This window comes from Pectinophora gossypiella, chromosome 19 (assembly GCF_024362695.1).
Source record: "Pectinophora gossypiella chromosome 19, ilPecGoss1.1, whole genome shotgun sequence".
Lineage (NCBI taxonomy): Eukaryota > Metazoa > Arthropoda > Insecta > Lepidoptera > Gelechiidae > Pectinophora > Pectinophora gossypiella.
Window position 1 is genome coordinate 1,878,448 of NC_065422.1, and position 25,722 is coordinate 1,904,169.

Below are 25,722 nucleotides of genomic sequence, written 5' to 3' on the forward strand. Positions count from 1 at the left end.
ATTTAAACTAAATCTACTTCAGCTTGATGAAATACCGGCATGGTACCTGAAAATTAAATCTATGTAGTATCAAAATACAAAACAATTACCAGATAAAAATATAAAATTACTTATATCTCTAAAACAAATCAAATCAGTCCACCACTGCTGAACAAGACAAAGTAGCAAGTATTAAAAAATATTAAAAGAAAAAAATTAAACAGCTAATTCAAAAGAGCACATACATATATAAACTCACACCTATTTCTCGCCGGGGTAAGCAGAGACTATGGTATTTCATTACGTACATACATAAATTCACGAAAAATGTTGAATCTACTAACATAAACAGCCTATATAAGTCCCACTGCTGGGCAAAGGCCTCCCGTCAATCAAACGTTTATTTAAAAAAATCAACAAGATAATAAAATCTACTGTAATTTAAATTTTGAAAATGTCTAAAAAATATTACTCTTCTTTATAATTATGAAATTCTCCAAAACACGATAAACATAATCCAGGTTCCTGAGGGCATTTTTTACAATAAAAATGGACCATTTTGCGAAGCTGATGCTTTCGCCAACATAAAGCGCATCGACGTCTCATGCTCCTGTTTCTGGTGTCCTTTGGACATTCAGAGGGCAGATGAATGTTCTCTTGAATTTGTGCGGATATGTCTGTTGTCAGTTTGTATGTTTCGGTCATTAACTTGATACGGTAAATTCAAAAGACGTTTTACAATATCAATTCGAAAGCTATACGTAGTCGGTCCCAAAGTTCTGTCATATATGAAAATAGTGATAAAATAAAAAGTACCAATAAGTTTATAAAAATTTATATATCAATTTAAAGTATATTTATTAAGATATGAAAATAACTTAAAATTATTCGAAATGACCTCCCTTGTTTTTAATAACTTCCCTCAAACGCCGCGGCCAGTCATCTATCGCAGCACGCACCATATTCATGTCTATTTCAGCGACGGCTTTAATTATGGCTGACTTCAGGCTCGCCAAATTTTTGTGGGGTTTTTAGCACAGACCTTGTTTTCTAAGACCTGCCAAATTTTATAATCCAGAGGATTAAGGTCCGGACTGGAGGAAGGCCAATCTTCGTGTCTAATAAAGTCAATTTTTTGATGGTCGAACCAGGCTTGAGTAGTTTTGGCTTTGTGTGCAGGCGCAGAATCCTGCTGGAACACGAAATGATGTCCTGAAAATAGCGTGTTGGGCAGATCTTTGACAAGCCGATTCAAAACCGTCTCTTGGTACACTTTTGCACTGGTTTTGACACCTTTTTCGCAGAAATGAACCTCCGTTGGCCCATAGTAAGAGACACCTAACCAGACCATCACTGAAGATGGATGATGCCCATGTTGAACCCGCGGAACTTTTTTTCCTGCTTCTTCAGAGTTCTCTGCGTACACTCTATCGTTTTGCTTATTGTACTTTTCTTCTATATCAAAAATTTTTTCGTCTGTAAAAAGTATGTCACGGTGTCGGTTTCTCGCGTACCGTTTTAATAACAACCGGGATCTTTTGAGTCTAATTGCTTTCAGGCGGGCATTAAGTAAGTGTCCACTCTTTTTCTTGTATGCTCGCAACTTAAGGTCTTCGTTTAAAACCTTTTTGACTGTTTTTGACCCCCATCTGCAAAGCCATCAGTTTCTGTTTTCGGACAGGATTTCTTCGTATGCGCGCCTTTATCGCTTTGATCACTGCTGGTGTTCTTGCAGAGCGAGGCCGGCCAGTTCTTTTCTTGTCCTCAACACTTGAGACTTCATTATACCTATTTATGGTACGATACACAAACCTAAGTGTTATTTTCAAATTTTTGAGCAACTTGAAAATGGTACTCGGCGAGTGTTCAAAGCGATGCAACGCTAAAATTGCGATTCGGTTTTCTTTCAAGGTCCACTCCATCGTAATAAATCACGGCAAATGATCATTTTTTGCTTTAAAATAATTGTCAATCATTCAAAAATGGAACGCCATAAAATTTTTCTAAAAGCATGTTCGAAATTTAAAAATAATGTGCCTGTGACAGAACTTTGGGACCGACTACGTAGAAAGTTGCGCATGGGTTGTTTATCTTATACGTTTAAGACCATTACTTGAAAAATGTGAACAACAATTTTCTTATACCACGTCATGGTCTTGGGGTGACATGTATAATATGAAAGGAGCTGATCTTTGAAATCCACTCCTTTCATATTCTTGTTGTAATGTACAACCATCTCTGGTTTCCTTACAACATTACCCCGTCTATTTGATGTTTCAACTAAAGATCCGCTATATTGCGTCGAAATGGATAAAACTGTTCGCTTATCGTTAAAATTTGCAACGCACACCCCGCGTCTATTAAATTTATAAACACAGCCACCCCTAGCAACTAGTGCTTTAATATGAGGTGGATTGCGTAATCTCCTGGCTCTCAAAGTACCAGTACAGTACGTTTAACGAGCAAGGAGTTATTCAGCAAGACCTACACTATTATAGAAGTTATCCATATATAGCGAATACCCTTGATCGAAATATTTTTCCATCAATGACTTTGTCTGTATGGCCTCTACCACCCACTGCTGAATCCGCAGCCCCAGTGTACATTATAATTTTCTGGCAAGTGCCTTTTGAATCAGCCAGCACATACAATTTGATATCGAACTTATGCCGTTTGCCCTTGAAGTGCTGCTTCATTGAAAGACGTCCTCGCCATAATACTAAGGTTTCATCAATGGTCAAATTTCTCCCCGGAGTCACCAATCTTGCCATCAAATTATTAAAAAAATCGATGATAGGTTTAGTGTAACGAATTATAGAATTTTGACTACTAAAAACACAAATTCCTAAGTATTAATAAAAATCTATCCCGGCTCATAAAACGTCTAAATGAAAAAAAGTTAAATAAAATATCGCGTCGCCAGTAATCGTTTATTCTCGGTAATCGAATGTGACCCATGTGAAATAACAAACCCATAAAGATTTGCATTTCTGCAACATTGGTGTCCTTCCAGCGATTAATCCTCGCATTTTCGGAATTTGCTTCAAGCAGAACTTGAATGGCATGAGTGTTCACACTTGCCACCAAGGTCTGCCAGAAATTGAGATTAAAAAATAAATTAAAATAATCAAAGGGTGACTCAGCTGTGCCAGCGTTGACTACAGGCGGCGTTGCGGTGAAGTCCAAGCGTGGCTGCTCCCGTTCGTCGGCCCACTCGTCGTCTTCGTATCCTCTGTTGTTGACCGGATCCACGTCGTCGTCATCGGTCTCGGTATCCGAGCTGGCCGATAGGTGATGCTCACCAACTGCACACGTTCTGAAGTCAAACGATTGAGGATAGCCGGCTACTCTCCTGCCACAGAGGTAACCGGATGGTGCCTTTGATAATGCCTCTTGACATTATGGTGTTATTCTGTTTCCACACATAGAGCACTGGTGAATGCAGGTGTACCTAAGCTTTGGTCGGGTGATTTGATATGTGGCGGCGGTGACGGCCTCGCAGCCGGCTCAGGCGACGACGATTTTTAGGTTAGATTAGGCAAGTGACCTGAAACAAGAGAAGATATAAAATGTTCAGTTTGAAACACTGAGGATCATTTGGTGTTTCGAATACTACTCGTCATTCGAGCCGCTTAGCACTTCTCCTGTTTTTATTTCTTCTTTATATTTATGGCTCGCTACATCGTCTTTATTAACCTCTTAAGGGAGAATGGTGTCAAACCAATTTGAATTAAAAGCAAAAAGATACCGAAACTTAGTAAAACAAAAGTTCTTGAGAATGCGTCTTCGATTCTATTAGGGGAATTGTCTCAGTCGAGTAGACTGAGTAACGTTCGGGTTGGTGGCTATTATACGTTTTATATGTTTCTCCTTTTTTCATGGTAGACTGGACCTTTCTTGTGATAATTCTATTTTTTTGCAAAGTTGATGGCTTCGTCTATGTTTTTGAAATCTTGCTGTCGATGTGTACCTATTTTTCGAATTCCAATCACAAACATGTCTTTAATGTGTGAATTTTTCTCTCAATTGTTCAAAGCTGTGCGATAATCATCTAACTATTCCTCTTGCTTTTGGTAACGGGTACCTAAACAAATTAAATCTTTCCAGTGTTTTATTTGGATAATTAAAGACTTTCTTTCCAGACTTGGAATATTTCAAGATTATTGCCGTTGCCCCTGTGTTCCGCCATTTGCAAGTGTCAACGCCTTGATGTAGTTGATAGAAAAGGGTTTGGATTGTTTACTCAAAGCAATGGTACCATCTTCTAACACCATGCATCACGTGGGGCTTCGACTGGTGTCAGTACATAGACGACGAAATTCCCGACTTCTTTCTCGACGTTAGTGTTTGTCGGTTGTCTATAGTTCTATAACTATAGTTCAATCGAGATAGTCTCATAATCATAACAAAAGATCGTAATGATAATCATAAGAAAATTGCTAATGAATATTGTCCCATTCAAATTGTACTTTGTCGGTATGTTGTATCCGTGTCACAGTCAATTGTTTTTAAACAAAACAATAAAAAACCTTCCCAAATAAACTCGGAATAACCTAGGGGCTTTACTTGTTTTTGTTTCGTGATGGCAAAATTTTTAACTAGGTACCTACCTATACTATTGTGATAGATAATATAATTAAAGATATCTTCAATCGATCAATCATTTTCAATTTTGAGATCAGCCGCCATTTTAGGACAAATCCTCGTGAGAATATTGCACCACAGTAATATTTTATATATTCAGCAATAATAATTTTGAGTATGCATATTTAATTGCTTTGCTAAATGTGACCATATCAATTCGTAACTCGCTCGCTCGAGCGGTCCGTGTATTTCACTCAGCCGCTAACTGCTCGAGCAGTCCGTGTACGGCGGCCCTTTGAATGTAAATTATCATTTTCAGTAATTTGGCTGCCTAATACTGGTCCCCAGACGGTTATTCTGAAGCATTCCTATCTTCTAATTAGTCCCTAACCTTATTATAACTTTTTTCACAAAGTTTCTCTTTAATCACAGTTTTAAAACTGTTCAAAGGTAATAAATAATAAATGGCAATGGAAATCTTATTGTAAAAACGTATACAATTGCCCTTTAAAGGATTTAGTAATATTAAAAAAGTAAAAAAAAACGGTGATACCACTGAAGACTGAATAATTTTAAATATTGAACTGACAATTGCGCCTAGCGCTTGAATGGACACGGAACCCTATAAATGCTTCAGTAGAAATTAAAACTAAAGTGTAATCAAATTGATGATTTTATTATTAACTCTAAAGTATTGATTACTACACTTGTAATCCTTCATAGCAGCGTAGTTGCACCTCGCCGCTATGGCTTTAGGTTTGATTCCGTCTGTAGTCACTCTGTTCAGAGGAATTTGTTTGCTAAGGCTGATCTTTGGTTACTACAACAAGGATTTGATCAGATCCGAACGGGTGAAATGCCTTGCCCGCATTTACTGTATATTACAAACAGCTGCCTTTTTAATCATTTCTTTTGCATCTTTAAAAGGAGGCCTACTACTTTACTTCAGTATAGTTTCAGAACTCACATCGCACAAAGTCATATCGTTTTTTAGTAACTCGTGCCCCTTGGATTACTTCTGCAGAGTAATGTCGCGATGTAGAACGCGTAAATCTAAGAACATGTTACTGAAACTGCTGTTAATTTCGTACGCGGCTGTCTTAATTTTCTTGCCAATTTATTTAATTCTGGTATTTTGTAGTTTTATTTTTCTAAGCCCGCACAAACTGCCAATAAAAGGCATGATTACAATATTTTTATATGAAATGTCATTGGAGGTAGCGAGGTTGCCAAAATTTTTATCAATTTCTCTACTGTATTGCGATGTCAAATCATTTCTGATGGCCCTCAAAGGAACTAAATCCAGAAACAACATTTTAAAATTTGACTCATTGGACATGTACGAAAACATTTACAACAGCTTTCGCACTGTGGAGATATCTGTTAAAATTCAGGTTAGTTAGAAAATAATTATAATCACTATTTTTGTAGTGGAGTGCTGATAATTATAATCACTATTTTTGTAGTGGAGTGCTGAGTACACCTTCAGCATCTGTTTCATTGGCAGCGTGTTATGACTTATGATGGTGACGATGTTTGGGTTAATTGCAGATTCTGTTCGGCGTATTAGCTTTCATGCCATTACTACTGAATTCAATAAATGAAATACTGAATGATTGGAAAGACGATGTACGTATTTTTCTCAAACGTTTAAACTTACTTATTCCCAAGGCAATGAATGCGCTGTGGCGCCGTACTGTGGTGTTTTTCCATGTGGTTATTATGGCAGGACATAGTTAGCCCTCAGTGAAGGTTTGGGGGCGTTCAGATAACCACACCGCAACTAGTAACGTGTCAGCTTTATCTTTTTAAAACAACGTTATTTCGCTATTATTGCTGAAATGACGAGAAAGTCAACATCAACAAAACTTTTGAACAAATGTATACCTAGGTTACAAATGGTTATGTCTGAAGTGCAAAACCCACAGTACAGTGTCAGTGTTATATCGAAGTGGAAGTATCTCCTACCCTTCTAACATGCGCAACGTAATAAAATTAATCGATGGAGTCGATAAGTTTTTTCGAAATCGATAAGTTTGTCATTTTCCCTAACATGCGTGTCACGCTCGATTGATAAACGTTTATGACGTCGAGAAACCAATTTAGCCATTATGTAAAAAAAAAAAATATTTGGCATACAAATTTCGTGTTCAATCCTTTGTAAACACCACGTTAATTTTAGCTAAAAGACTGGAATCCAAGTTAAATTTTTCCCATTAAAAGATAAAAACTGAAAGTATAGACATATTTATTACGTAGATGTGTCATAATTCCACAAAATGTGATAAAAAAGTTGGCATGTTAGCGTCTATCGACAATATATCATATTGTGGTAAAAATACCACAAAATCACAATATATCAATAGACATCGTCGATAGACGCTAACATGGCACCAAATTTTTATCACATTCTGTGGACTTATGACACATCAACGTAATATGTCCATACTTTCACTTTCAAACGACAGAACGACATGACTTTTTGGTTTGTCATGCTAACACGGATAGACAACACGACATATAACGTCAAAATTTATGAAATGACCGTGACAAAATTTTATCATGTTGCGCACTTAGCCCAACTGGTCGTGGTATGGTGGAGACGAAATTTATCTTAATCACCCTTTTCTCGTCGTCAACACTGTCTTTACATTATTGCAGTAAATTAATCTTGTTTTTTATACATTTTCAGGGCATTGGCTTTAGAACTACCATAAATTTAGTGTTAGTAAGCCATTTTGCCTCAAAATCCTTTGCTCCTATTGCGATGCTTGAGCTTGTGGCCGAAATCGAAGAGGAAGTGCGAATGTTCACGCTTGATTTGTGTTTTTTTTCTCCTGGTAAGATGATTTTTATATATCGATAGCTTTGAATGTTTAAAATTAAACTAAACTGGTTTGGTGGTATGGGACGATTATCTTACATAACGTAGGATTGTTTGAACTCAATGAGTAGATACATAGGTCAGGTCCTTACTATGTCGTACGCCGATGTTGAAGGTATTTTACGTCAGCGAATCACGTCAGTAGGGCGAGTAACACCCCTTTCACACGGCAGTCCAGTTTTTAACAGGATCCCGTTTTCTGCAGGATCCCGTTTGATGGCGAATATGTTTATATGCTAGCGTTCACACGAGCATCCCGCATGCGGGATCCTGCAAAAAACCGATCCGGTCGAATTGTGCCGTTCGGTTTTGTCACTAGAAACTGGATCCGAAGTCCAGTAAAAAGCGGGATCCCGTTTAATCACACATATATTTTAATAGCGGTGTTCACACGGCAGTCTAGTTTTGCTGGACCAGCTTTTTACTGAATCCTGCAAAACTGAACTGCCGTGTGAACACAGCGTCCATTTTAGCAGGATACCGTAAAAAGCCGATCCTGCAAAACTGGACTGCCGTGTGAAAGGGCTGTTAGCCGTCGTTTTCTTGCTGTCTTGAATATAACTGTATCCCGGAAGGTTCATTCGCACCCACTCCTCACCAGCAATGTTGTAAGTCCCACATAAGAGGGTGCGAGCCTAATGCTATTAACCGGGAACAAATCCAAATGTGTACCTACGGTTAGGTACGGTTTGATGTCTTGAATATGGTGTCATAGTACTATAATAATAAATACGTAGGTGCTTTTTACATACTAGCGAACGACCTAGTACGGAGTACGCGTATTAAGTATCAAGGAATATAATTTCAGATAATCGTGTGCGCAGCGAAATGCGACGCCTGCGCGCATACATGCGCGCGCGACCGCTGCGCTACTCGTTGTGGCGCGTCGTACTGATCGACATGCGACTCGTGGTCGGCTTCACTTCGTTCTGTGCTACTTACATTATAGCTCTGCTGCAACTCACCCATGCAATCAAGAACAATGTATTGCAAGGAATATTCACGAAGTTTTGAGAGACACGTGTCTAATACTAGTAATACCAACTGCAACACTTCCTTCTTATGTCTGTCTTTATCTTTTTGTTTTGATATTACTTCTTTCAATGCCCAGTTATCCATAAACAGTTCAGAAAGTGACATTCGGGTAACAGTCGCCTGCGCACCGTACCCGCGAGGGATTGTTTTTAATCCGTGAAGTCCGTAACTGTTTCTGTTGATTACTAGTAATTTCTGTGCCTTAATAATGTGTTGCGAATATTGTTTAAGTTCATTTTGTCTCAAAGTAAAATTAGATTAAATAACGTGTGATTAATTATTCAATTGTTTTAACTAACCACATCCAGTGCTACCTTAGACCAATGACTGATTCTGATGACGGCCCTCCTGCGCCTTTAAATTACTTCTTTATTCTAAATCTAAATTATATTTTATATTATTTACTATCGTTATCAACAAAAAAAGAAAGCCACAGAGACTTATTGCTGAGGCGATTTCTTTTCGTCGTTAATCTCTAGTTTTCGAAAAAGCCTGTTCGCTTTGGACACGTGTGGCTGGAATATTAAAAAAATGGAACGCTATTTTTTTTTTGCTCTTGAGGACCCGTAGTCCCACCAACATGATGGGTCCACGGGCAATTTTTTTTACCAGTTGTCTTACCGTTCTAAAAGTCGAGGAAAACGTGTTCCCTGTTTCACCCACCAATCACAAACATCAGTTGCTTGTGGCTCTACAGGCATTACTAAATATTCTTGAACCTCATCTCTTACTTTGGTCGTGTCGTATAAATTGAATTAAATGTTATTCGAAGTCAAATTCAAAAATATCTTTATTCAGTAGGTAACATAGTTACACTTTAAATCGTCAATTTTTATATTACGAAAGTCTCATCCGCCTAAAATCACTGCAGCTTTTCACAACCTGTATAGTCGGGGAAAAGAAGCTGCAAGAAAAACCTCGGCACAGGGCCCTAGGCGTTCTTTAAAAAAAATACAAAATATTGTTATACAATTGAGTAATTTAGCTGCCGAATATCAGGGCCCTGTTTTATAAAGCTGACAATTCGACATATCTGTCAAAAAATGACAAAATTGTAGAATTGTCGCGCTTAGGCTGTTTTATAAAGGTAACAATTATGTCAAAAATCGACCGTGAAAACGTGACATATTTGTCATTTAAAAAAGCGTTTAATAAAACTCGACATATGTCAAAAAACCACAGTCAAATTATTACGTCACCACAATTGTGGGATTGTCGTGACAATTATGACAAATTTTGACATATTTGTAAATAATAATGTTTTATGAAGCTAAATGAGGGTAGAATAGAAAAAATATTAACAAAGTAAAAGAAAGAATCAATCACTAGTGCAACTTCGATTGTTTGTTTTGATCGCGTGTGATGGAAATGCACAAGAAACTAAGTATTTTGGGGATTATCTATGAAAATAGAAACATACTGTTTGGGAAGTTTAGTGCCCAATTGACTTTCACTGCTCGATGATAGTACCATTTTTTGTGATGCGTGTTTTATAAACACTTTCTTACTCCTTTAAAATTCAAAATATAGTTTCGCGACAGAGGGTAACTCTCCTGTCAGAATTGTCGGACAATTCTACAAATATGTCAATATGTCGTGACAATTTTCTGTTTAATAAAGCTGATTTGACAAGTTTTTCACGACAAATTGTCACCTGTCACCTGTCGCCCAAAAAGTTTTATTAAACAGAAATATGTCGAATTGTCGCGACAATTCGACATATTTGTAAATTTTCCACCGTGACAAATTTGTCGCCTGTCAGTTTTATTAAACAGAAAAAATTTAGGATTGTCACTTTTTGACATATGTCGACTTGTCGAATTGTCAGCTTTATAAAACAGGGCCCAGTTCTCAGACAGCTCTAAATAATCACTAACCTTATAATAACCTTTTTTGCAAAGATTCTGTTTAACTACTGTCTTAAAACAGTTAAAAGGCAAATTCTGAATGTCAATGGGAATCTTATTGTAAAAACGTATACATTGCCCCTTAAAAAGATTTAGTGATCTTATGTAATCGACTGACTTAACAATGTACCGATCGCTATTTTTTGCAAACAATCCTGTATGATTTTTTACATACCTATATTAAGTTTTCAAAGATACGAGGCATACCTTTAAGTTTTGTCGTTTGAAAAAAAGCTTATAGTACCTTTTATTGCTTTTCAAAGTATTCTTCACAAAGTTTAATACACTTTTCCATTCGCTCGAACCAGTTATTATAACATTAATTCCACTCCAAATTGGAGGTGTTCAAAATGGCTGACTTGAAAGCGTTGACCGCTTCTTCACTGCACTGGAACCTTTCCCCGCGAAGAGTTTTCTTAATTTTAGGAAATGTAAAGAAATCATTGGGGCTTAGGTCAGGACTGTATGGAGGATGGTCAAGAATTTCTACGTTTTCCTGCTTCAAATACTCAATCGTTTGACGAGCGGTGTGTGAGCTTGCGTTGTCATGGTGCAGGATGATGCGTGGCTTTGGGTTAGATTTTCGAAGTTCGGCGATGACTTGTGGTAAACAAATTGTGGTATACCAATCCTCATTAACCGTCCTACGATTTTTAAGTGCAATTGTCGCAACATGACCGATTTTCGCCACGAAGGTAGCCACCATCTTCTTTAAAGTGCTTCGAGAGCGAACAACTTTAGTCGGCTTTGACTCGTCTTGGAAGACCCAAACTGTGGATTGTTGTTTGGAATCAGGATCATCCAAGATTCGTCACCACTGATGATGTCGTACACGTGATTTGACTCCTCGGTTGAACCTCTGAAGAGTTTTCTTACACCATCTGACGCGAGCCGCCTTATGATCGTCAGAAAGCAAATACGGGATCCAACGGCAAACTAGTTTTCTCACACCAAGTGCCTCATGCAATATCTTTTGAATGGTTGTCCCTGAAATGCCAAATAACGCCTCTTATCTCTCGGTATGTCACATGACGATTTTCGTGGATTAATTGTCTCACAGCAACGATATTATCTTCGGTGAAGGCGGATTTTGGACGTCCTTCACGAGATTTGTCACTGAGTGTGGTATGCCCATGCTCGAATTCTAAATACCAGCGTTCGATGGTCCGCAGACATGGCACTTCATCGTGGAATACAGATGTTAACTCTTCGAAACACCGAAGTCGCGTTAGGCCTCTTCAAAAGTTATAGAAAATTATTTCACGGACATTTTCCTTTTTAAGATTCATTTTCGGACGTGACCTGACAGATTCAAACCAACGCGGTGATTCAACAATTGCATGAATTCTAATACTTTCAATTGTTTTGATATTCGAAATCCAACCAAAGAATTTTGAACAGTTCTAAATTCAAAATTGGCGCCAAATATGTAAACGACAGAACTTAAAAGGCATGTCTCGTACTAGTTAAGTAGTGAATTGATTTTAGCTCAAGTTATTATTATTATTATTAGCCTATATGATCCCACTGCTGAGCAAAGGCCTCCCCCATATTCTTCCAAGTATCCCGGTTCTGTGCGAGCTCCATCCAGTCTTTTCGATAACCGTCGAGATCATCGCGCCATCGTTTCCGGGGTCGTCCACGTCAAGGTCGGGGTTTGTCAAAGAGCAATGGAGCGCAGCATACTAGGTGTAAAACGAATTGATCGAGTTAAAAACACTGTGCTGCGCTCAAAAACCGGTATAGCTGATGTTGGCAGGAAGACCGCCAGGCTAAAGTGGGACTGGGCTGGGCACGTATGCCGCATGCATCCGGAACGATGGGCAAAGATCATCACGCACTGGGTACCGCAGGACGGACACCGTAGACGTGGTTAGCTCAAGTTACTTCATAAAAATACACTGACTCTCTTGGGTTGTTTGAATCTTGTGTATGCTAATATTCAAAGATTTATACAGGGTGTTAGTGACATCGTAACGAATACTCAGAGGGATGATTCAGACCATGATTCTGAGTTAATATCAAGTGGAATTTTCCGTCGCAAAATTCATGTTATTTTTTATTTTTTTTAAATTATTTTCAATTCTATGCTTTTGCGATGGAAAATTCTACTTGATATTAACTCAGAATATTCAGCTGAATCATCCCTCTCAGTATTCGTTACGATGTCACTTACACCCCATACAAGTACATACAGTAGCCATACAAGTAGGTATGGGTGTTAGTGACACTGTAACGAATACTGAAGGGGATGATTCAGACCATGATTCTGAGTCGATATCAAGTGGAATTTCCTGTCGGAGAAGTCATGAAAATTTTCGAGCTTATTTAAATTATTTTCCGTTCCATACTTTTGCGACGAAAAATTCCACTTGATATCAACTCAGAATTATGGCCTGAATCATCCCTCAAAGTTTTCGTTACGATGTCACTAACACCCTGTATGTATGTTTGTTTGTGGTTACACTAACTCTACATTTTATAATAATGTATAAATAAAGTAAGTATGTATTACAGTAAAGTAAGTATGTATTGTATACAGGTATAGATCTAGTATTGAAAAAATATGTCCCTGAACATAGTATTTGATCATAAAAATAAAACAAGTGATTATTTCAAACATGTACTTTATTCCGATATAGTATTAGAGGAGGAGTTTTCGTGCTCCGATGTCACATTAATTATGAATGGTTCCGTCGATGCGTCAGTAACATTGTCGAAGATTCCATCGCGCCTTAACACGTTGACGGACACTAAGTCACCCCACTTTGACACTAAATTTTTGTATGGAAATTTTGAGACTGCTGTAGCAGTTCTGTTGCACCTGTTCCAAATTATGAACTGCTGTAGCCGTCGCCTGCTATAGCATTTCTGTCATTCTGCACATTGTGGTTGCAGTGTAATGAGGCAGAGCTGCTATGACAACCGGACTGCTTCTGCAGCTCTGTCACTGCAAATATTACTTAAGATTCTATATATCACTCAACTGCTGAGGCAGCAGTATGTTATACCAGTACTGTCACTGCAAATATTACCTATGGTTCCATATATCACTCAACTGCTGTGGCAGCAGATTGTTATAGCAGTACTGTCACTTAATATACCTAGTAAATAAGGGACTATAGAAGAAAACAGCTGCTTATTATCTTCAACAATTATTATCTACAATTAGTAATACTTCAGAAGTATTAAAATAATTATAAATAAAACAATAAATAAATAACCAGTTTTTAATCATTATTGAGATCAATTAAGTACGATACATAAAGTAAAGAATCAGTTTTTAATCATTATTGAGATCAATTAGTACGATACTTAAAATAAAGAATCAGTTTTTAATCATTATTGAGATCAATTAAGTACGATACAAAACTTACAACTACTAGACACACTGAAACAGTGAAACAAGTGAAACAGTCTAATCAACATTTGGCATGAATCTACTTTGTAATCACAGTAAAGTTTGTCTTTACTTAACAATCACCTACAACATGTACTTATTAATTAATGAATAATCAGTCTCAAATAACTAACAACCAGTCTAACGTCATTAAAAGTAACATTGCCCATGAGCATCTAAAGTTTACGAATATGGTATGCCTCAAAGCAACCTGGACAAAGCGCCGGTTTGTCAAGGCAGCCTTTGCATCGGTAACTAGTTTCTTTCATAGTTTTATTAGCCCTACATTCCCGGCACTTCAAAAATACTTTAGCCCTTTTGTGGTTTGGTGGCACAGGTATCATCTCAGGCCAGTGATTTTGTATCCCTGGTTCTGCAGGTGAATCGGTAATGGGCTCTTCATCCTTACGTGATTTCCTATTTGCATTCCTGTGACTTATTTTCATCAGCTTCAAGCAGTCGAAACGCTCTTCTACTTGAATATAAGATCTGATAATGCTCTCTCTGAATTCAAGCATTTGCATTTTGTTATTACAATGTTTATTGTATATGTAGTATGCGTTCCACATCATCATGTCCAAAATGTGGAAAATTATCTTCTTGTACCATCTTATGGTTTTTTTGGGACTTGAATAATAAGCCATCATTTGGTCGGACTTATCGATGCCTGACATATGAGCGTTATAATCCACCACTTCTACCGGCTTGAACATGGTCTTTCCATGTTTGTTTTTGCAGACAACCAGACGAGGATGATGCTTTGTAGTAATCATATTGACGGGTCTTTTATCTTTCCAGCGTGATACATAGACGTTTCCTCTCCGTTGCCAAACATGCTCTCCCTTTTTTAGATTTTGGGTGAATAGTGGTTTTGGATTGTCTTTTCTATCTTTTCTCAATGTACCAACTGTGTGTGTATCATGATTCAGCAATTTCTCTGACAGCGTAGTGCTGTTGTAAAAATTGTCCATGTATAAGACGTGACCTTTGAAAAGGTATTTGTCCATCAAAGTCATGACCAGTTTCTGAACTTTCGGTTCATTTCCTTCATCGTCTAGTACTGTACCTTTTCCTTCATAAATTTTAAAGTTCAATATGTAACCATCTGCGGTAGTAACGATGTAAAATTTTATGCCATATTTGCTCTTCTTTTGTTTCATATATTGGCGGAAGGAAAGCCTGCCTCTAAACAACAACATCGACTCGTCGAGGGATAACTCACATCCCGGATTGTATAAGTCTTGAAACCGTGTAATGACCTTTCTGACGAACAGATTGACTTTCTCCATCCCTTTACTATTTACTGTTAAAACATATAAACATCGCAGCAGTTGCTCAAATCGTCTTCCTGACATGGTATATGGAAATACCGGGTGAAAATATAACGGGTCAGTGAAAGTAAACAATTTTCTCAAATGGCACGAGTTTACCTGTCCTTGCAGCAAGCAAAGTCCAAGAAACTTTCTTATTTCATCTGGGTTCGTAGGATGAAAGTTTTGTCTTCGAGCCCCTCTTGTATGTGGCCTCTGGGTATTACAGAGTGCTTGACCATATGCGTTTGTACATGAAATAATCAGTTCTATCAGCTCTGTTGTCATGAACTGGTTCATAACGTCTATTGGAGTGGTATTATTGTCACAATGAAATGTAGGTCCTGTGGTAGAGTCATCGAAAGGTAATTCAAGTAAAGGTGCTGTAGTATCGGTCCATGGTTCATCGTCAACTTGAGGGTCCTGTGGTCTAACTTCTCTTCTTCTAACATTATCATTTCGGTTTATCAGAGGGGAATTAGATGTTATTTGCAAATCCGAAGCTGGCTGAATGCCGTCAACGTCTTGAGTTTGAGTGGAAAGTGAGACGGGAACGGACTGTGGATTAGGAGACTCCGATATATCTGAAGCTCTATATATCATTCTCTATCTGGTCGTGAATAGGCAGTTCTTGGTGATGATTGGGAGATGACAGTGAGGGCGAAGTCTGTCTGCTCTCCTGAAGATTTTGAATTGTTTGATGCCTGTCCAAATTGCTTACAGGCTCGCCTACTGAAGATACTTCAACTTCCATCTGGTTTTGAATAGGCGATTCTTCGTGTTTTTCAGAAGACTGAGGGGTAGTTTCTGTGTCCATCTGATGATTCTCGGTTGAGGGTTCAGGTCTGAGCTGTTCTGGCGTACCTTTACTAACGCACGACGTATGATCGGAATATTTCTCTGGCTCTATTTCAATTTGAGGTTTACCTAGTGAAGACGTTTCAACTTCCATAGGCGGTTCTTGGTGCTTTTGAGGAGACTGCGGGATTGTTTCTATCTCCATATGATTTCGCTCAATGGAGGGTTCGGGTCCGAGCTGTTCTGGTTTACCTTTATCTACGGAATCTTTTTCTTGCTCTATTTCAATTTGAGGCTTGTCTAGTAAAGACGTTTCAACCTCCATTTGGTTTAGAATAGGCGGATCTTGGTGCTTTTTAGGAAACTGCGGAGTAGTTTCTATCTCCATCTGATTTCGCTCGATTGAGGTTCCAGGTTTGGACTGTTCTAGCGTACCTTTACTACTGCACGATGCACGATCGGAATCCTCTGGTTCTAGTTCAATTTTGATGAAGGGGTTGGGATATCTGCTGTGACGGTCATTATGGTTGATTGAACCTCTTCATCAGGCGTGTCTTCACTGATTGGTGTAGGCATTCTGGCTGGTTGAGACTGCAATGGCTGGTTGAGAGTGCTAGGCAATGGATCAGAGCAGCTGTTACCTGATTCTTCAGATGAGTCTTCATTACTATCCGGAACATAGTCTGCATCAGAGCCGTATTCACCATTTGAATCATAATACGGATCCACAATGGATTCGTCAGATGAATCCCTGCTTTTCGTACCTCTGTCATCACTCTCTGAAGATCTTTCAGCCTCAGAATAAGATTCATCTTGAGAAAGCTCCTCTGTGGCTGCGATATCGAAAAGATTTTGCAGTTTGTCAACTTCCTGCACGTTTATTGATGGTTGAGGTTGTTTCTGGGCAGGAATCTTACGACATGTCTGCTTCTCTTTTCGTGCTGGAGCTTTCTTGGGCATCTATAAAGAATAAAGTACATTTTTGAGGTTATTTTACGACTAAACTTGCAATAATGATTCGTAAAGGGACGAGTAGGTTTTACTTCGAAAATAACCACATAACTTTGTCTTTTGAAGTAGTTGCATACATAAAAACACAAATCTATGTACATACCTTGAGTTACGAATGATATTTTGAAGTTATTTCAATCGTAGCTTCACTATAACACGACTATAAAACGAGATATAGTCGTTGAGATTTGGCGCGAAAATGGTCACATGGGTGCGTCTGCGCAACGCGACACTCGCCGGCCGACTGAAGAATATTCTATGGCACCGCGAATTGTATAGCCGCTCTGTCACTGTGGGGTGGGGCGGGGGGGGGGGGGGGGGGGGGTTTGATATGTACTTTTTGAAACGGTTGCAGAAACTGTTAAAATTGACACAGAACAGATTGGAAAAAAATGCCAGTGACACAAAAACATATTCTTCTTTATTTTGTATGAATGAAACGACTGTGATAGCAGTTCTGTCCAAAAATAAATCGCCAACTGGGAAGGCCATAGCAGCTCTGTCACTGCGGGTTGTCAAAAAGCGACTGCTATGGCCTTTCCGTCCGTCAACATGTTAGCTTTTTATCTTCTTCTTTTACGACGCGCTCGATGGCTTTCTGCCTAGCTTGTGCACCAATTTTCGATAGAGATTAAAAGTTTCATTATTTTTACCTATAAATGATTTTAATTGAGCCCATATTAATTCTATGGGGTTCAATTCACAATGGTACGGAGGAAGGCGCAATATAGTAACATATTTAGAAGCCTACCCTTCAGCCTTCAGCCTGCACTTCAGCTGCTAGACCCCTGTGACAAATATGCGCATTTGGAACCTCGAGGCGTGCTCTACGCACACGCGTAGCTATCATGAAAGTTGTACCAACGAATGTGCTACCGACACGCCAGCTGTGTCTCGCTGTCCACACGAATGTGCGCACCGGTAACGCGTAGTGTGTTCATACAAACGCATCGACGGACCGGTCGACGCGCCACGCCGGTCCATACCATCTCGATACAATAGGTACTGCGCGGCCGCCGTCTCGCTTACGGTGTGTTCACACTGCACTTATCTAACTCCGCTCCCTTTTATTGAAATTGTATAATATATTTCTACATAATTATTATATACCTAAATTTTAAATTACCTTGTGTTTGTGCTTGTGTGTCTTGTTCTGGTAATTGTATTGGTGTGTAATTTAACTTTTTTTTTTATGGGAATGGCCTGAAATATTTATAAACCTCTAAAAATTAAAATAAACGCACCGAACAGCAATCAGAGCTATTCAAGACTACAGAGATTTTTAAAATTAAAAAGAAATAATAGTTTTAAAATTTACTTTTGAGTAATTAAAAAAATAATTTAAAAGTGTAACAGTTTTTGTTAAATACGTAGTTTAAAATAAATATTTTAATGAAGTTCTCACAACATCTTTATTACAATACAATATACAACACAGGGGCACAAAAGTAAGTCTCTTTTATCTTTATTTTTTGGTTTGCAATAATAACGCAGTTTGATTTTTTTAAGTTTAAGAATAAAATGGTGCTAATACCTGTAGGCACCATTTCATTTTATTTTAAGTTATACCTCATTAGCTAATCCGCCGAAAAGTTTTTTTTTGTCAAAAACCATTATTTTTGTTATGCCAAGCGATAGAAAAAATCGATACAATCAACATTAAATTACTTGTGTTTTTACCGAAACACTAATATTTTACGAGATATGATGACAAATGTGTTTTTTACTATGGAACTAAATTAAATGTATTTAAATGATCTCAATGTATTAATTAAGACATAATATATTGTAATTAGTGAACAGCGGACGCATAAAATCATAATTAGTAGTATGAATTATAACACTCAACAGAGCTTAGAAATATGCTAAAAAGCACCAACTTTCAAGAGGTCATAGCAGGCAAACCGGCACCTATATTGATGCATTTTTTTCACTTTATTACACCTAAACTGTCATAGAAGGTTTCGTAATACGAACTCCGATAGATGTTTGGAAATCGAGTTGATTTACATACTGTTCGATTGTCATTTTTTCATAATAAGTTTTGTCATTATGTGTACCAACCATATACAGAGTTTCAAGCAGCTCCCTAATTCGCCTACCAAAGGACTCCGCGTCCTCTTTTTTGTTACGACGAGTGCTTGTGAGCTCTTGCATCACCTGTATCTCGTTTCTGGGTTCACCTAATCTTTGCACTTACGCTTGCTTAATTTCAGTCCAGCTATTAAGTGAATCCTCGTACGCTATCGCATCGATTGCCGCACCACTGAGTCTAATTTTAATTAAACATACAAGGGCTTGGGCGGCGGGGCCCTCACCGAAATGGACCAATCTCAGTAAATTATCTACTTCCTTAATATAATAATTCAATCTTTTAGGATTGCCGTCATATCTCGGCATTAGATCCGAAATCATTTTATAATCGGCTTCGAACGCCATTGTTTATGGAGTAACGCGTGTACTAAATTAAACTGATTTAAAGTTTAAGTTAAATCTACAGCAATTTTAGCCTATAGACAGACACACGTGAAATATCGCTTACAGCTAATACGACAGGAAATAGAGCAAGGGATGTACTTGAGAAAGTTAAGAGCACTCACCAACTCGGCATCCTCCGCATCTCCTCGTCGGGTCTTGTAGAGTACATACAGGTCTCTATTTCTCCAGAGTCCCGCAGGTGGTCCTTATGACGTAATCGCACCGGTTACAGTTCTTTTTCTTTTGCAAGATCGCGGGTAACAACAGTAAGCACCGTTCACTCGGGTTTACACGAAGAATAGTCTGTTCGCGATAGACTTTGTTCGAAAAGCCTAGAGTGCCGCGATCCTACCGACTGCGCCAGTTAAGTATTGGGATATTCCCAATTCTCAGGATTCCATTTTTTTAACGGCCGCCCGCCAGCTTTCTTGGACGGATGCGACTTCGGAGAGCGGCGCTCCTCCACCTTCGGGCGCACCATCGCCACGCGCCACAACCTTCTCTTGACGTCGGCGATGGCGCGCTCACGAAGTCGCTCCTAAATAACCTTATAATTATAGACTGCAGTCTAAGGACCCATCGCTCTATCCGTGCGCATGGTTTCGATTTTGGACCAAACAAAATCTCTAAAGGCTTATGGTCCGTAACCAAATCGAATTCTTTACCAAACACGAATATATTAAAGTGTTCAACTGACCAAACAAGCGTTAAAGCTTCTTTTTCAGTTTGGCTGTATTTTCTTTCACACGCTGTCAATGTCCGATTTCCATAAGCTATTATTCGCGGTCCCCTTGAGTCCACTTGCACTAGAACAGCACCAAGTCCAACTGGACTTGCATCTGCGATTATCTCGGTCTTATCCTTAACATCATAATATCCCAAAGACTGTATACTTGTCAAAGTTTTCTTCAGACTTTCAAAAGCTTTGTCTTGTTCGTTGGACCAATATGGTTTGAGTTCGGCGTTTTTGCCGAGTTTTTTCCTTAACAACTCTTTTAAAGGTTCTGTTTTCGTGACCAAATGTGGTATCCATTTGTTGACATAGTTGACAAGTCCTAAAAAGCTTTGTAATTCTTCCACAGTGGTGGGGGGTCTAAAATTTGTAATGCTCTCGATGTACTTTGTAAAAGGTTTCACCCTTTCTGGCGTTAATTCGTGCCCCAAGAAATTCACCTTCTCTACTTTAAAAATGCACTTATCTTTGTTAAGTAAAATATCATTTCCTTTTAGAACATTTAATACTTCTCTCAGTCTAATATCACATGCCGGAGTCCCACAAGGCTCCGTCCTCTCTCCTTTACTATTTTCATTATATACTAGTGACATTCCCAAATCCCCTAATACCGAATTAGCTTTATTTGCGGATGATACAGCCATCTATTCTTCGTGCCGTGGTCGAGTTATGATGACCGGAATCCTCCAACGCGCGGCCAATGCCTTGGGCAAGTGGTTTCGCAAATGGAGAATCGAGGTAAACCCGGAGAAAAGTGCAGCGGTGTACTTTTCAAAGGGCTATTATAACACGCCACGGTCACGCCGCACAGTGGTCCCATTTTGAAAATTTGTGGACATAGGACCGAAAGTCGGAATTTCGACCTGATTTGTTTTTTATAAGATAGCTCTTGACTAGACTAACAACTTTTATTCAGTAGAAAATCTCTAGGATTGATAGTTTTCGAGAAAAAAAATATTGTTTATTTTTTTGTATGGAACAAAATACATTTTTTTTTTCTAGAGTTGGGCGCATTTGGCGCGGGTTTCGCGTTCATAGGGTGTTAGTGTCTAAACACACTATACCGAAAGTACGCGACCGAAGATCCGCGGCTGAGTTTACGTTCCGACCATGTTCCGACGTATTCGGGTAATATGACACACCATAAGCGCCGAACTTACGCGGCAGAAATTCAGTTGCGTAAACTTGCGTAACTTTGTTCAGTGTCTCTAGCGCTGTCGTGGCGTTGCCGCGTTGTGCCGTATTATCTACACGGACAGACAGACGGGAAAACAAAGTGATCTTGCGTTGGTTCCGTTATTACTTTTGATTAGCGAAAAACGAAAAATGGACTATTTTACAGTAATAGCAATTGCTGAGGCTTTAGAAGAAGACAAATACAGGAAAGAATATTGGGTGCACCCATTGAATTCTACGAGACTACAAGATGGCCAGTTTCAACGTTATGCAAAGTAAAGAGCCTTTCCCGATAGGTTTTTCAATTATTTTCGCATGACGATACAATCTTTTGATGAACTGTTATTTCTCATCAGTAACAACATTTTGAAAAAAGATACTACATTCAGAGATTCCATTTCACCTGCAGAACGATTGATGGTCACTATAAGGTAAGTAAATTAATGATCCATATTTGCAAATCTTCATTTATTTATAGGTATACACTTATATTATTATATTCATATTACTCCTAGACATTATGAGTGCTTATTAAATGCAGCAATTTACGATTCGCTTTCATCAGAGTTGTTATTAGGCAATAAGCCTGATTGAGTTTCAATATTATGAGTTTGTAATATATCTTCAAGGTCTTCAGTTGAATAATGCGAATGTGCGGGTGAGTCGATACTATCGTCTACGTAATCATGAGTACGAGTCGTATAACCATAATTATCTGAATTGTTGTTGGAGCTAATTTTTGAAGGATTATATCTGTATTGATTATATTGCACAGTTGATGGTCTTGGTAGATATTCATATGCACTGGTAGATGGAGTTGATGACAATGATTTAGGTTTGCTATACTTTATTCTTTTTATTGCAGTCATAATTTCAAATTTAAAATCGAATTTTTCACTGTCTGTCATTGTTTTCATGTCAGGTAATAATGAAAGCAAAAAATTTTTATCGGGATCATTTTCTTCATTGACAGACATTCTATTTAATATAGATTTTTGAAATGGTGTCAAATTCTTATTCCTACGCTCAGAATTGGTCAGTGCGTTCGACGGTAGAGATGGCGAACTAGTGACTAGCGGTGGACTAGTAGTTGGTGGTAGCGTATCACAACTGGTACTATTTTCATCTTCGGGTAAACTGAGGTTGCTATCATTATTTCGATGTTCTATAGTAATATCCAAAAAAGACAACATCTGAAAATATGAAGTGTTTCTTTTCTTGGCTGGCGCGGCACTACCACTCTTTAAACTGTCTTTTTCCTTCTCTCTTATGTAGTAATCTCTCAAATGTTTCCATTTCTTTTGTAAGTCATCAACTGAAATGAAAAAATAATTTTATTTTTTGTTCACAGGTACTTGTCAACTGGAATGACCTTCCAAAGTTTATCAGAAGATTTTTTAATAGGCCGATCAACTATTGCTCATATAATTAAAGAAACGTGTGTTGTAATTTGGAAGATATTACAAACAATTGAAATGCCTGAACCTACCAAGGAAATGTGGCTCGACATAGCAGAATTTTTTTTTCTACAACCAATTTTCCAAACTGCATTGGCGCCCTAGACGGCAAGCACGTGCGGATTGAGTGCCCAGCACTATCAGGTTCTCGTTTTTTCAATTATAAAAAATATTTTTCAATTGTTTTATTGGCACTTGCTGATGCCAATCTAAATTTCATTGTAGTTGATGTAGGTGCTTACGGCAGGGAGGGAGACAGTGCCATTTTCAAAAGATCAAATTTGGGAATACGATTGGGAAGTGGAACATTAAATTTACCAGTTAATAGAGAACTACCTAACACAAATGAACCAAAGCTTCCATTTGTAATAGTAGGCGATGAAGCGTTTGCTCTTGACAAACATTTAATGAGACCATTTCCAGGTAATAATTTAACCAGAGAAAAACGCACGTTTAACTATCGTCTCAGCAGGGCACGAAGGTGTGTAGAATGTACATTTGGTGTTTTGTGTAATAAATGGAGAATCCTACATACTCCAATTTTGACTTATCCTGATTTTGCAACTCACATTGTAAAAGCAGTTTGCGTACTTCACAACTTCGTCAGAAAACGTGATGGATACAACTTTAAGGATCAATTATTTGTAGACGACTTAGAAACAATATCATCACAATCGTCACATCAGAATATCACTAATGCCACTAATGTTAGGCAAAAGTTTACGGAATATTTTAACAATGAGGGGCGGGTAGTTTGGCAGGACCGCATTGTACATTGATTGCTTGTGATAAATAATAAAAATATTTAATAAAATCTATAAACTTACTTGTTTCATTTTTCTTTTTGGCACTATAAGTACTCCAATCTTCGTAGAATTCTTCACCTATTTGTTCCCAAGCAATTTTTCTCATTGATCGATTACTATAGCTTGCATCTCCATTGTTCCATAAACACGGTCGCGACTCAACCGCGATAATTAATTTTTCTGAATCAAACATGACGTAGGTGTAGGATACTACACAATAATGATCGCAAGAACAATTCGAAGCTTATATTTTTTGAGATGCAACGGTAACTAAGTAAAGTAAACAAGATCGCGCATGCGCGGTGGTGTTCGCACGTGTGTCATGCGCAGACAGATGCAGCGAAATGAACGAGCGAGCAAGAGACACGCGGGGTGCGGGGCTCGGGCGGGCATTACTGCCTCCCCGCTGCACCCCGCCCCCGGATTTTCGTCGGCAATCGAACCGAAGTTCGGTCGCGTAAACTCGCGTATAATGTGTGCTCTACAGACTAAGTTGCCGCTGAACTTACGCCCGACCGAAGTTCGGCTGTACGCTATAACGCAACGTAATTTCGGCATAATGTGTCGTCGTTCATTCAAATAGCATTGCTGGCGTAATTGTGCCGAACTTCGGTCGCGTACTTTCGGCATAATGTGTTTAGACACTAAGACCATTACTTGAAAAATGTGAACAACAATTTTCTTATACCACCTCATGGTCTTGGGGTAACATGTATAATATGAAAGCAGCTGATCTTTGAAATGGACTCCTTTCATATTCTTGTTGTAATGTACAACCATCTCTGGTTTCCTTACAACATAACCGCGTCTATTTGAGGTTTCAACTAAAGATCCGCTATATTGCGTCGAAATGGATAAAACTGTCCGCTTATCTACCCTTAAATGCATGATTTTATTTTTAGACCGAGAAAAAATGTATTTTGGAGCCATGAATATGCTGATTTAGGGAAAAATAATAAAAAAAATAGTTTTTTTTATTTTCCTAGCTATTTTTATTAAAAACCATTTGTTGCAGAACTACAACACTATACACTCACTAGACAATAACTACATATGAAAATTTTTAAAACAATTTTTGGTTGTGGTAAGACAAAGAGCTACTCCACACTTCTCACACCTGTTTTGCGTGTATCCCTTGCATCCAGGCATTTTGCATCTGCTGCGAACACAATTACCAGGCCAGTGACCAACATTATCAGTCCTTATGTCCTTAGGAGGAATATGTTGAGCTGGTCCTCTCCTTTTTTTTTTGCTTGTATTTCCATTTCAACACTGTTGCTGGTACTTGGCCTTCCTCTTTTGTTGCAGAGTTCAAATGAGTTATTTACTTTGGCTAATACCTCAGCTAGTTCCAGTCTATAGTTACATAGGTTTAGAACTGATGAATTGGCTTTAGTTGTTTTTAAATTTTTATACACAAGCCAAGAATTTATTACCGTCATGTCCAATAAGTGGTAAAAGATACGAAGATACCACTTTCGGCTTCTCATTGCAATTCGGTACCTCCCAATAAAGCTATCCATTAGGTCCACTCCGCCCATATGGGCATTATATTCCTTTATTATATGTGGGCATGAAATTTTAATTCTAGTCTTATTTGCCTTGTCAAATCTTTCTACTTGGCCCACAGATAGAAAAGTTACAACTTTATTGTCCTTCCAAGTAACTGCTGTCAAATCAATACCGTCAAATTCAGTCATCTGCTCTTCATAAGTTCCACGAGGAACAGATTTCTTCATCATTGTTTTTTTGTCCGGCAGTTTGCAGTTCCCTAGCCTGTTAGATTGCACAGTACCTAGGCTATAGATTCCTTGTTTGGCAAGATAGGTAACTAAAGGTACAGAGGTGTAAAAATTATCAAAATAAATTACGTATATGATTTATATGCCTTGGGACACCTCTAGCAAGCCGGACTACAACATTTCCCACTGGCCCAAAATCTGGTTCATCTGGAAGCCGTTCATTCTCTTGGCCAGTATATATTTCAAATTTATGAGCATAACCTTTCACGCTGCACATCACATATAATTTAAACCCCCACTTAGGGGGCTTATTAGGTAAATACTGCTTCATGAAGTGTGCCACTTTTGTGGCACACATCTGTTCATCAATTGAGAGTTTTTGTTCCATAGGAACTAAAGCAAATTTCTCATTTAGATGGCTA

At 38.3% G+C, this 25,722-nt stretch overlaps 3 protein-coding genes across 4 annotated transcripts in view; 2 read left to right on the top strand and 1 right to left on the bottom strand.

Annotated features, from left to right (window-relative positions):
* The window catches only part of LOC126375566 (uncharacterized), a 218,990-nt gene that overhangs the window by 6,118 nt on the left and 187,150 nt on the right, over positions 1–25,722 (top strand). The window lies entirely within an intron of this gene.
* LOC126375531 (uncharacterized) lies at positions 380–12,903 on the top strand. 2 transcript variants are annotated; one of them, XM_050022507.1, is made up of 4 exons: positions 380–5,957; positions 6,115–6,192; positions 7,256–7,403; positions 8,256–12,903. In XM_050022507.1, the coding sequence occupies exons 1-4, from the start codon at positions 5,310–5,312 to the stop codon at positions 8,459–8,461; spliced, it is 1,080 nt and encodes a 359-aa protein (XP_049878464.1). In that variant the 5' UTR covers positions 380–5,309; the 3' UTR covers positions 8,462–12,903. The 2 variants fall into 2 exon arrangements, with proteins under 2 accessions (XP_049878464.1, XP_049878465.1); XM_050022508.1 differs by lacking the exon at positions 6,115–6,192.
* LOC126375779 (uncharacterized) lies at positions 19,751–24,200 on the bottom strand. Its single transcript, XM_050022867.1, has 4 exons — positions 23,580–24,200; positions 22,142–22,610; positions 20,188–20,479; positions 19,751–19,921 (listed from the first exon to the last, which is right to left on the bottom strand). The coding sequence occupies exons 1-4, from the start codon at positions 23,749–23,751 to the stop codon at positions 19,751–19,753; spliced, it is 1,104 nt and encodes a 367-aa protein (XP_049878824.1). The 5' UTR covers positions 23,752–24,200.

Bases quoted from the DNA above. Each gene is read 5' to 3' on its own strand.
- LOC126375531 (XM_050022507.1), top strand. From the start codon at position 5,310: ATGGCTTTAGGTTTGATTCCGTCTGTAGTCACTCTGTTCAGAGGAATT. The intron at 6,193-7,255 runs GTACGTATTTTT...ATACATTTTCAG, and splicing joins TGAATGATTGGAAAGACGAT to GGCATTGGCTTTAGAACTAC. The intron at 7,404-8,255 runs GTAAGATGATTT...ATATAATTTCAG, and splicing joins TTTGTGTTTTTTTTCTCCTG to ATAATCGTGTGCGCAGCGAA.
- LOC126375779 (XM_050022867.1), bottom strand. From the start codon at position 23,751: ATGTTTGATTCAGAAAAATTAATTATCGCGGTTGAGTCGCGACCGTGT. The intron at 22,611-23,579 runs GTAAGTTTATAG...TTTTCATTTCAG, and splicing joins CAAAAAGAAAAATGAAACAA to TTGATGACTTACAAAAGAAA. The intron at 19,922-20,187 runs GTGGACTCAAGG...GTTATTTAGGAG, and splicing joins TTGGTGCTGTTCTAGTGCAA to CGACTTCGTGAGCGCGCCAT.